Raw genomic sequence first — 12,616 nt, 5'->3', positions numbered from 1 at the left:
TTTTAAATATAAATAGACATTGACATATATCTCCTACTATTGACATATTTCTATCTTCTTACCATAATACTCAGGGTAATAATGTTCACCATTCTAACGACTCTTTTCCTTCAAACATCTACCCACATTCTTCAGCCCACCTTCCATATGCATGCAGATATACATGGCACTCAATAAACCATAGCATTTATGTAACTTGTTATATTTTCAAAGCACTTTTCAAACAATAAGTAATTATGAGTGTATCTTTGCTGTTGCATCTGTTTTTATGTACCACACTATATATATACATAGATACTATAGACGTGCCTAGTTTTGTTTAATTTTTATTTATTTATCTAGAAATTCAAGGACAATTGGTAAAATTCAAAGTTAGACCCAGAAATTAACAGTGACATAATTTTTGGCACAGTACATGTGGAGGGGAGAAGTCTCTCAATTATGCAGGCACACAGTAATACAGGAGTTAGACTTGATGATCCATATGGGTCCTTTCCAATTCAGAATATCCTATGATTTTATATTCTGTAGGATGGAATTAGAGCTCCATTTGGCTGGGCCATTTATTACAACTTATTTGCTGTACTTTCCTTTTGCTCATGCAACTTAGCTATGACTGGATCCTGATTTCTTTTGTATGTGATAGTTTGAAAGAGACTTAAAAGAACATTGAGTGCAACATCTCATAGGACACCATGATGCATTATAAGTGCTGCTTTGTACTGCAAGGGAGATTGTCATATTGTGGCAGATAGAGTTTAGAAAATAATTTTCAGTCATTCAGTGTTTCTCCAAGCTAACTAATAATTGGTGTTATTCCAGTGGTTCATGGTGTCTGAAAAATGAAATAATTGATCCTTGACCATTGCCAAGCACTTACATCTCTTACACTGCATTTACCACTATCCCAATAGATTTACACTTTATACAAGCAGGTTTCTTTGAATCCCTTTTGTAGTTATTATCATCTATAACATTTAATGCTCTTAGATGTCTGGTGTTTTTGTTTTTTTCCTTTTTCTTATTTTATTTTTATTTTGTAAAACAAAAGCAACAACAACAAAAAAAGCCAGAACACATGAAAACATCAAAGATGCGGCAGGGAAAGATAATGCTTGCAATCTAAAGGATGCTCAGAAGTGAAAGCATTCTTGGTATGGTGCCCAGAGATAATAGGTTTCAAAGAACGAACTATAATGTAAAATCAAATCCAGGTGGCACTGTAAGTCTCTCGCACAGGTTAGACAATTTTGTTGCTAGACTCAAAACAAACTAGGCACATGCTGGTTTCATTATCCTCCAGCTGTTCCACTTCACCTTTCCTAGTAGGTGCCAAGTGGGAAAAAAATGCTTAACACTTAGAGGGAATAACACGTTTCACAATTCATCGGGTTGTGCTGCTTTGACTTTGCATACATAACGTGCCTTGTAGGAGCTTCTTCCATTGCATTAGCTTTTAAATGTTTCTTAGACATAAAATTATGATCATTTGAGTAGGGAATAATATGTATTCCTTCATATTTTTGAGCCACTTAACAGTATTATAAGGAAGAGGTGAGGACAGATACGAGTATATTCATAGCCTAAAGTGCTGTCTGTTAGAATGATGATGGTTTGGACTTAGATTTGCCTGGATAATATCTTTTTCTGCTTTTAACATTTCTCCAGGCTCTCTGATGCTTCAGGATTTCTGTATGGAAGTTTCATAATCTCTTACATTTTCTAAACTATACAACTGTTCAAAAACTGAGCAGGACAGTTGCATGAGCTCAGTTCAGTGCTGCATCTTGTGCAGAATTAGACACAGCAATCTGTCTGGCAGAAAAATCCAGAAGGTACTGAGCAGATTAGCACTGAGAATTGTGGTGAAACAGTGGCAGGTGAGTTAGCTAACAAGGCACCCTGAGGGAGAAATAGAAGAGAAGGAAACGTGGAGTTATTTTTTATCAGATTTGAAAACAGTTACCTTTAGTAAAAGTATGATGTGTGTGGGTGCTGCCTTTGTAGTCACTGTGCAACCTGGGAATCATTAATCTGTATTTTGCACCAGCACTATTTAGAATTTTTCTGCTTAAAATTATTGGTTCTAGTATACTCATTTTTTTTTCTATATTAAGTATTGCAGAAGATATCTCTCCACTGCTCTGCTAAAGTCACAAAATTAGTAATACATATGTTTTTGTTTCTCCAAAAATAGCACATTTCCATATTTATAGAGCACAACTATTTGTTCATGTTCTCTGTCTTGCAAAGCTGTGGCCACCAAACTGGGTGACGCTCAGCTGCTGAGGACAGCTGATGTGTGGAACAGGATGGTGGGTTACAAAAGAACAGTCCTCCCTGTCGGACTGCTGATCGCAAGGAGGAAGCGACGTGTTATGATTTCAACACAGTTACTGCTCCTGCACCACTTGTTGAGGAAACTGACTGTAGCAGTTGCCCCAGTGATGTATGGAGCATGATTTATGTGGTGTGCAATAAAAGCCATTTTTCCCTTGGTAAGTTGTTACTGTTACAGAGTAAGGAGAGTTCAAACGGTGAAGCTGATGTTAAAAATTATATCATCTGTGATATATGTGCTTTTAGGGTCATCACAGTTCTATGGTAAATATGAAAAGCAACTTGCCTTCTTCATTTCAGAAGATGAAGCTGAGGTTGAAGTCTGGTTTGCAGTATAGGCAATCTGAAGCATGGCTGAGCATTGCTGACTTCATTCCAAAAAGGCTGGTGGGAGAATACAGAGGCTGTACAGAGACATGTGCATGCTCAAGCGGGTGCTCCTGAACTGCTGTGCCATTGCAGTAGCCCACTGCTTTTTGATCTTTCTACAACAATATTTTCTGTTTTAGAAAATTCATAATAATTCCTTTCAGTTGTCCAAAGATGCTTTTTAAGTAGATGCATTTATATTTGTGTGTATCAGCCATATCAAATTGCTTGCAAATGATTTACAAAAATGAACCAGTACCATAATATGAAGTGGACACAGACACTTTAACAGCATTTCAGTAAACTGGGAAGACTCTCTGTGTAGACCTCAATTTCACCAGGCTGTTACAGACCTTTTGGTGACTCTTCCTCTCCATGTACTATTAACATGATACTCCTTGTACTTACTACCTTTGGTTGCTGCCTTCTGTCCTCAGCATTTTAATTCAGACTTGCTCTTTAAAAGCAGCCTAAGTTTTCACTTACACTAGCACAAGTGTGGGTGTTGTTGACCAGAGTCGGAATAGCATCAACAGAGGAATGGGATGGTTCTCTATAACATTTTTTAATGAAACAGAAGGACTTGCAGTGAGCTAGTTAGTAGTAACTGGAGTACAGCCAGTGGTCATTCGGTTTCTCATTTGATTGCTCTCCATCTTCTTTTTTGAGGTTATTGACGATTATCCTTTGGAATTGGGCTGCAGAGATAATGCTTGGGTAAAGTAATAAATATGAAGAACAGTAGGCTTGGAAAAATGGAATGGAATGAAAGTGACAAGGCTGTATTGACTATATGTTGCTGACTAGCTCAGTGTTTGGTTCTGACAGCTAGCTGCAAAAGAACTGAAACAAGCAAACAAAAATTCAGTAGTGCTACTTTAATAGAACTCCTTTAATTATACATTAACTGAAACATAATTCTGCTTTAAGATTTCTTTTCTGATATTGATCTAATGGCCAGTAACTAGCTTGCATAAACTTAACAGGCAAAAATGCAAAGGAAGTTATTTTTCTGAGGTTTAAAACTTACTTTCATCTTGGAAACCCCAGGTTGCTGATTTTGCAAATTAAAATTCTGAGCAACTTTAGACTTGATTCTGCTACCGAATTCCTGTAATTTGAACTAACTTATCTTAAATGAATGAATATTTTATACAACTTTTACTCAGTTGTTTTTATCCTTGTTCTATTTGCTAAAATTTATTCGAAGCATCTCCTCATGGAAAACTTTGTAGTATGTTAAACACGGAACTACTTCAAAAGTCTTATTCCTGTATTTGGAAAATAGATAATTGTTCAGAATTCTAAGTAGCATTAGCATTTATTGAACTTGAAACCCAAAAGAGTCTAAATTTTAAAAAAATAGATCCTGAGCAAGTAGGCATGTTTTTGAAACTTCTTCATAAACCTAATTTCTGGGTAAGATGTTTCCTAGCAGCTTAAAAATCACAATAGCAGAATGGAATTTTTTTCAATGTTATGACTAGAATCAGGCATCCTTAGGCTAGGAAAATAAATGTAGGTTCTGTTCTGAAGATGAACAAATTGAAAATGCTTCAAAATTATTGTTGGGAGGTGAGTGAGTGACCCTAAATCAGTATCTCCGAATAGTTGGGAAATTCATCTGGATTGTGGGAAGCTCACGTACAGGTCTCCAGTCTGCTATTCCTCTTTTGCCTATAAGGGAATGACATTAATCAATGATGTGTGTTCTTAGAAAAATTTCTTCATTTGCTTTTGTTCTTAAAAGTCATTAGCTCTTCTCATAGACAATTTCCATGACCATTCCACCTTTACAAAGGGGCTTAGAAGTACAGAGGTGGATCCCACATCTGAAGTAAAAATGATACTAAATATTATTCTAGAGGTATTCAAAAAACTTCAAAATGTCATTCATAGATTATTAATTGCTGTACTTCATGGGTTATTCATACCAATGGAGAAATGGATAAAAGCTCTTGAAAAAAATACTCACTGAAATCATTGTAGTTTTCATTCTGTTGTAGATGCACAGATGTCAGGTAGTCAGGCTGTTCCAAGAATAATTTTTCCTACTGCAGTGCACTTGCAGTGTGTTTTTATGCATTTACTTGAAAAGTTTTAGTTTTGATTTTGAACTGGCATATATTCTGTCTCTTCTTTGCTGACTTTATTACTTTTGCTTCAATAATTCAGGTTTTTCTGTCATGTCATGTTATTGGCCGATAGTTCTATAAAACATAAGAACAGAAGTGATACCTAAGCAGCAACAAGACTTGTGTAGTAACCTGGCAGTGCTGGTATTTCTTATAGCTTAATTTCCTGTGTTGCTGCTTTGTGTAATACCCTCTCCTAACTAGCTGTCCTCTATATAGCTATTGTGATTCCCAGGACGGTTTCTTGAATTCAATTTGATCGTGGACTGGAGAATTTGGCATAGATTGTGGGATTTTGTTTTCAACTCTCTCACTTAACATTTTTCCTGTACTGTACTTTTAAACACAACTTCAAACACTCTTCAACTCACAGTAAACCTACAATTTAAAATACTTAAGCTATGTTGGCTTTTATTGACTAAATAATCCAGGAAAATAGAGTTAGTTTAGTTGGTGAGTTATGGGGATTGGGCCATGGTTTAGTGATTGGTGTCTGTAGGTAAAGTTGGTGGTTGGACTTGGTGATCTTCAAAGTCTTTCCTAACCCAGATGATTCTATGATTTTAACATTGTGGGATCAAAAAGAAAATGACAGAAATGTCCAATGTCTTCGCATCTTTTCCCAGTGACAAAATCTGCAAAATCACAGGTGTTCTGCCTTTTCCCTAGAGCAGAAAAGTATCTTGCTACTACTTCTTACCTAATGCTGTGAGAAACAAAACCTTTTATTTTGCCTTTCTTCTTTGAGTGTTTTAATCTTTGTCAGACTGGGCATTAGGAAAAATATCTTTACTGTGAAGGTGCTCACAGACTGGTACAAATTTCCTAGGTTTGATGCCCCAGACCCATTAGTGTGGAAGAGATATTTGGATAATGCTCTCAGTAATATGCTTTATCATTTGATTAGTCTCGAGGTGGTAAGGCATTTGGCAATGTTGCTAGAAAATGTTGGATGTTGCCTTTAGACTGCTTATGTAGAAATTTATACATTCAGCAGTCTACAACTTGATGTTCTTACACTAGTGAAAGGTTTCTTGCATACATATATATATAAATACATATACATACACATACATATACATATAAATTTCTGAAGAACATGACTAAGCAGAACAGAGGCATGACTAGAAATGGTTTTGGGGATGCCAGAGGAAGCCCTTAATTTAGTGTTTCTTTCTCCAATAGAGATTAGGTTGAATTTTACAGTTACATGGAATGGAACTAAATGATATATGCAATCAACAATCAGAAAGGTACCTTTCCTGAATAGCTGCTACACTACATCTTCTAGTTCATCTCTAATATCTGCTGTCCTTGAATTTTCTCATCTTCAGAATCTTTTTCACATCAGTGTTGGTTTTTTGTTGTTGGTGGTGGTGTTTTTGGTTTGTTTGTTTGCTTCCTAAATCTATGTTCATTTGATTTTCTGGGTCTGGACTGTCAGCTTAACATTTATTTCCTTAATATGATTTTTAAGACATTTTCCCCATGCTGTTCATAGCTGACAAACCAAAACAGTGTTTGGTGAAGTTCATTTTTGTCAAAATGTGTACTTTCCAAGACAAACCATTATGATTTAGAAGATTTGTTCATTAAATATGCATGTATGAAATGTTTTTAGTTGAATGGAGCTTTTTGATTGACAAAATATCTGACTGCTTCTTTTCCAAGATTGTATATAGTTGCAGAAACCAAATTGACAGAGCAACCTGACATCTAATAAATACTACTGTATTTGCTGCATTTAGGTACTGCTTTTTGGTGCAGCTTAAAAAAAAGATTGACCTGTGTTAATACTTCAGTTTTTTAGTCCTTTTGGACTCAAAAATGGTGCTGAGTTTGTAAAGAAATGAAAAGTTTATATTCATCTCTGTAGGACAACTTGTTAGGTTGTACTGGCATAGATTCATCTTGCCATAAACTGTAACAACCATTTTTAATACCATGTTTTTTCTGAGGACATCAGCTGACTTCAGTTTATATATTGGCTCCCTGAATTTGTATGCTCTTCTGTAAAAAAAGACAGTCTTCAAAAAGGAAAAGATATCTTTCAGGAAATACTAAAGATATTTCTGATACAAACACGTATACTTATTGAAAACAGCTAAATCTTGTGCTTATGTTGTTTTGTGATCCAGAAACACTTATTAAAGGTGTACTGAAGGACCTAGAGAAACACCAGGTGAATGTGGAGAATCTCAGCTCAACTGAACTGGATGAGATCGCTGATACTATTGCTAATGCAATTCAGACTGCTGGCATTCAGGAAAGAACAGAAGATGGTGCTGGAAAAACTCGAGAGGAAAAAGCAGAAGCAAAAATTAAGGAAGGAGATCCTCAAGGAAGGGCAGAAATTCAGACTGGATTAATGGAAAACAGTGTTAACATACCAGGTATTGACTGTAAGAATTAAGTACAGTGAAGGATAGTGAGCCTCATTTTCCTTTGTTTTACATTAGTGCTAGCCATTTTTTAAAATTGGTTTTAAGGAAGACAAAGGGGGAAAGTTTTGTATTTTTTCCTCAAAGGCTGCAAAGCATTAGCTTTGTTGTTTTCTTTTTATGATAGATACTTTATTTACCTAAAATACATCTGTTTGTGAACGCTTGATCTTCAAGCTTCACAAACAAGATAAACCTACAGACTTGGTTATATTGAAAAACAAATTGCTTAATGCTGCGTGGTCTAATTTCCCATTCTTTAAAATGAGGTGTTTAAGCAAAAGGATAATGAAAGATGATTGTATTCCAAGAATGTGTTTCAAAATATACGTAGTAAATAATTGAATTTTACAGGTAATCATTCCATAATGTACCACAATTGCTTGGCAAAAGAAAGTCTTAGGTACACGTAGAAAACAACTTGAACCTTTACATGCTTAGGGAACATAAAGAGTTATTATGGTTATTTGCTTCATTCTGGACGTGTATTTCCATGGTGATGCAGATTTAGGAGCTACAGTATATAGCATTAACGAGCTGATATCACAGCAGAACTTAAATTTCCATTTACACATTCTTTACCTTACGAGTGTTATGACATCTAGTACACCAAAATACAAATGACATAAATGATTTTAAATTATTGTCTTCTTTTCCTCCCAAAAGTACGAAAATGATTATAGTGGCAATATACTGAAAATCTCACTAGTGAGAGACATTCTGTTTATTTTAATTGCCAGTTCTACAAAAGATGAAAATGAGCAGTTTTGAGGATTTGTGCTGGGAGAAATGAATAAGTCTTAGTTCATAAACCAAACACCCAACATTGATTGAGGTTAATGAAGTGACTGCATATCATCATTGTAGTTAAACTGTAACATGATTTTGGTAGACAAAATTAAAAAAAACCTTTTTTACTTTTTTTTTCTTTTCCACTAAAATGTGTGAGGGGCTTCTTTTTTCTTTAATGTAAATGCCCATTCAGCCAGTTAGAATAATTTTTGATTTTTTCTTAGATATCAATAAACTGATACGAAGATCAGACACTTAATTAGCAAAATAACACTATTAGATTGGCTCTTGAAGTACTCTGTCTATTGATCTTGCATTAATTTGCTGTCAAACTGAGGTTAGAATAACAATACTGAATTATACAGTGCTCTTTAGTCTGCCCTTTCAGCTTTGATGTCTTAATGTTTAAATTGCATGAAAAGGCCACCAGTACAAACAAAGAAGCCTTAAAGCAGTGTTTGTTTCACGTGTGATGTTTTCCCTTCATAACTGTGTATTTATGCTTTTCACATCCCACAGACAATGGAATGCATGAAGCCAGTGCCAGAACTGACCAAGAGGTAGAGTACCAGTATTTTAATGAAACATTCCATCTCAGAATATCAGGTTTTTATACAGTGAAGGTCAAAACCACATTTTTGAATCATAAAAACTGTTTTGTGTCTTGTGCAGGTATAGTTCATAATCACAGCATAAGAAATTTTTTGTTGATGCCTTGAAATTTTAAATGGACATTTATCTAAACCTTAACTAAGATGGGTCCCAAAATAGAAGGTCAGGTCTTTTTTTTTTTGCCTTTATTTCAACTATAAGTGGTCAGAAGTCATAACAGTTTCCAAAGCACAGAGAAATTCAGGCTCTTTCCCTGGTTAGTGAATTTGGAGCACTGAGGTGTTCTACTGAAAATACTTTGTTTTCCTCTGCCATATGGCTTCTGGTTCTGGGGAAAGTAAGCATCATTGCTGAGATACCTGGTTTTGAGAAGCAGTTGAGAAAAACATGCTCTCTCTGAGGACACCTATATGTGGGAGGGTTCAGAATTGTTTCTCCTTGCATGGGATCTGCTGTTCCTCAGTTTTTCACTTTACAATTAATTGTTCCAAATTGTTTAGTATCAGAGATGATTCAAAAGTTTTAGGCATTAAAATCTTCCCAAGGTGGTAACATCAGATTTTGGATTCTAATCCAAATAATTTTACTAATATTCCTCATGAACTTTGAATCATACCCTGTAGACTTGTCCTGTATTAATCCATTTATTAGGACTATTTATCATTCTTTTTATGGGTTTCATGGAGCAAAAAGTACTCAGGGAAATAGTTTTTAAAAACTGAGTGAAACTTTTCCCGCTATATGCTCTGTCAAAAAGCTGCAACAGCTGGAGTAAAAAATGAGTAAATCCTTTTCTGTTTGCAGTAAAATCTCTTCAATAGCTGTCCATCTACCAAGCAAGGCAAACACACAGGTGGACAATTTGTCAGGAGTTCTAACCACCCACATGAAATTCTTCAGGGGGATAAAATGGTGCATTCATGATTGATTTATAGAGGATCCCATGAATGAATTTATTGGTGACAGTTTGAATAGAGGAGGTGAAAAAAGCGTATTTGACACAGAGCACGAAGTGCCTATAAGCCATCATTTCCTTCCAAGTCCTTGGCTGCAATAAATTTTTATATAATGAATCCAACTAATGAGTTTTTCCAGGGAATTGTTTTGACGTTTGCTCATTTGCTTTTGTTTCAGTTTATTAGACAGATTTTCTCTGAGTGAAGATACTGTGGTATTTGAATAAGAAAATAACTTTAAAATATAAAAATCTTTCACCCATGTTAAATCTATTGAAAGGTGCAGTGGCATAATTTAATGTTCATTTATTATTAATGAATAAATATTTTATTCCTGCATAGTCTTGAAGAATGCAGAAATAAATAAAATGACCATAGTCTATGAATACTCTAACATATCAATATAAACTTGAGGGAAAATATCCAGGTTTTTTCACTGTAACACATTTAGTTTTACAAATAATAATATTCTTTTAATACAGGAGAACACTGCAAAATTAATCAACTTCTTGAAAAATAATGCATTATCTGGAAATATGCCTGAAGACCCAATACATGAAGAATCTACTAAGTCAGAAACCAAGAAATCTGAAGACACTGACTCTTCTTCCTCAGAAGAAATTAATGCTGGTGTGGAAAATGTAAAAAGTGAGACTTTCTCCAGGGAGCTGACAGCTGCAGAGAGCACTGAATCTGACTCCAGAAACCCAAGTGAGACCCGCTACTGGATTAAGAACGCTGTAATGAAGGATGGAAACTCCTATGAACAGCCTGAGAAAAATGCAGGACAAGGCATACAGCTTGAAGTGAAGTCTGCAGAGGAGAAAGAATATGGCTATATTGTGACAGTGAAAGAGTAAGTATAGCAGCCAATTTGAATGACTTTTTAAATGTATAAAAGATGAAGTCATTGCACCTAATGAAATATGAATGCACAAGAAGAAAATGCCACAGGCTTGATTTTTAATACATCTGAAACTGTTTGCTGCTGGTTCAGTACTTTGATGAAAATATAAGAAAACAGTTCCTTTTTTTTTTTTTTTTTACTAGTTGCCTTTCCTCCAATGTGGAAGATACTTAGTTTTGTAGATCTTTTACTTAGACTTTATCTTCTCATGTTCAAGTGACCTTCCAATATGTCAGTAAGTGTGCTTATACTTAGGATGTGCTCTTTAAACATTTGACTTGAAAGTGGCCTAAATATCAGTGCCTGAGTCATTCTTTGAAAAAATGGCACACAATAATAAAGCACAATGTTTTCTCTGCAGTTTCATTTTTGATCGGAGAAAAAAAAAAAAGGAATCTAAACCTCCCATATGCAGCTGATTTAGAAAGAAAGACCTAATTATTTCAGGTCATGTCACTAATGAATTTGACATTTCATGCTATATTTTCAAAAGGCAACTTTTTCCACTAGTGATAGGCAGTTTAACATAGGAGCCTTTGAGAGCTTAGAACATTAAGAGTGCTTTTACATCCTTATCCTCCTGTAAGAGCAATGTTATATTTGATTAGCCATCCTAACTCAATTTGTCTGAAAAGTAAGGAATTTCTAGGATGACCTTACAATTCTCTGCTTTTTTTATTGAGAAACAGAGACAGAAAATTCTGTAGCATGGATAGACTCTTTTGTCTGATTCATTATTCGAATGGAAGGCAACAAGACTGTTAAGAGTTCTTGTTTGGACCATACTCTGTTGTTTCTAAACACTTGTAGCTGGGTACCAGAAAGAACAGCTTTCTCCCAGGAGCTGCACTTGAGAAAGATGGGATCACAAAGATAAGATGATACTTTGGGGGAAGAGATTTTATGTAGCACATGGAGGGAGCAGGCTGTCAAGAGGAGAGTGAAAGCTGTGGCTTGGCAGTGAGCAAACATCAAAGAGACAGAGAAAGACAGAGATTTCTCAAAAAGTAGGAAACAAACACCTGCTCTCAGAGATAATGTAAGGAATATATTCATAAGGACTCAGAGGTTACCCTGCAGGAAATAAAAGTTAGTTATCAGAATCGGAAATCCTGAAGGAAGATGCTCACTCTTTGGGAGTTTTGGAGTATCTGCTTTTAGGAGAGTCCCAAATGATTTGGCATCCTCTTACACTTCTGTTAACTTGCTTGTGTGTCAGTTGTTCATCACTTAATAATCAAGTGCTTTGGATTTAATTAACCAGATTAAGCATTTTGCAACTATGAGTTGTTTTCCTATAACATGTTCAGTCTGGCTAACTGGTTACTACTGGAAACTGGAGCCTGGCTAACTATTCTAAACAAGTTCTTCTTAGAGAAAGCTAGTTATTAGCAGATTATTCTTCCAGTCTTTTGCTTAGGTCACACCTTTGTCCTTCAAGTAGTTTGCCAACAGGGCACTCAGGAGTCTCCTAAGTTATTGAAACCAGTTTACCAGAAATTGATGGGAGACTATTTTAACCACACCTCTGTGTCCTACATATGAAAGCTACGTGAAACAGTAGAAACTACTTTTTATCACAGCTCAGTGCTATTTCTCCCAGCTCCAATCAGTCTGGAAGGCATCTTTATGTCCCATCGCCACTGTCCTGACTTTACTCATGAACTCTCTAAAATCTTTTATAACTCTATGCTCTGAATTCCAGTCTTCGCAGCATGTAGATTGTCCACTCATCTTACCAGGTTTTCTCCTAGTTAGCCCAGCTAATGTCTACTCTTATTTAATGGAACTTGCTGGAGAGATTTGTTTGTCTAATTGCTTCTGGTCATGGAGGATTCCACATACACAAATACAATTTATTGTAGTTTTGTTCAGCTCATTCACAAATTTTAATAAAAGAAAGACAAAAAGTGTATTTCTTACATATTAGGTTATTGCATTTTTAGTCATTTTCAGGCAAGATGCTTTTAGATAAACATGGGGATGTAGATAAAAATGCCCAGATATTTTTTTAATAAATGAGTTTTAAACTAGTTCAAGTGTTTCAAATAGACAAGTTTATTA

The 12,616-nt window shown here is 35.3% G+C and overlaps 1 protein-coding gene across 5 annotated transcripts in view; it reads left to right on the top strand.

Annotated features, from left to right (window-relative positions):
* The window catches only part of PTPRN2 (protein tyrosine phosphatase receptor type N2), a 561,093-nt gene that overhangs the window by 166,405 nt on the left and 382,072 nt on the right, over window positions 1-12,616 (top strand). For all 5 annotated transcript variants that reach the window (XM_010712395.3, XM_010712396.3, XM_019616265.2 and 2 more), the window contains exons 7-9: window positions 6,983-7,237; window positions 8,597-8,637; window positions 10,128-10,501. In XM_010712395.3, coding sequence (XP_010710697.1) covers window positions 6,983-7,237; window positions 8,597-8,637; window positions 10,128-10,501 — 670 coding nt within the window. The remainder of the gene's footprint in view (window positions 1-6,982; window positions 7,238-8,596; window positions 8,638-10,127; window positions 10,502-12,616) is intronic.

Source organism: Meleagris gallopavo, chromosome 6 (genome assembly GCF_000146605.3).
Source record: "Meleagris gallopavo isolate NT-WF06-2002-E0010 breed Aviagen turkey brand Nicholas breeding stock chromosome 6, Turkey_5.1, whole genome shotgun sequence".
In the NCBI taxonomy this organism is placed as follows: domain Eukaryota; kingdom Metazoa; phylum Chordata; class Aves; order Galliformes; family Phasianidae; genus Meleagris; species Meleagris gallopavo.
The sequence above is the reverse complement of the archived record's forward strand: the minus strand, read 5'-3'. Positions and strand labels throughout refer to the sequence as shown.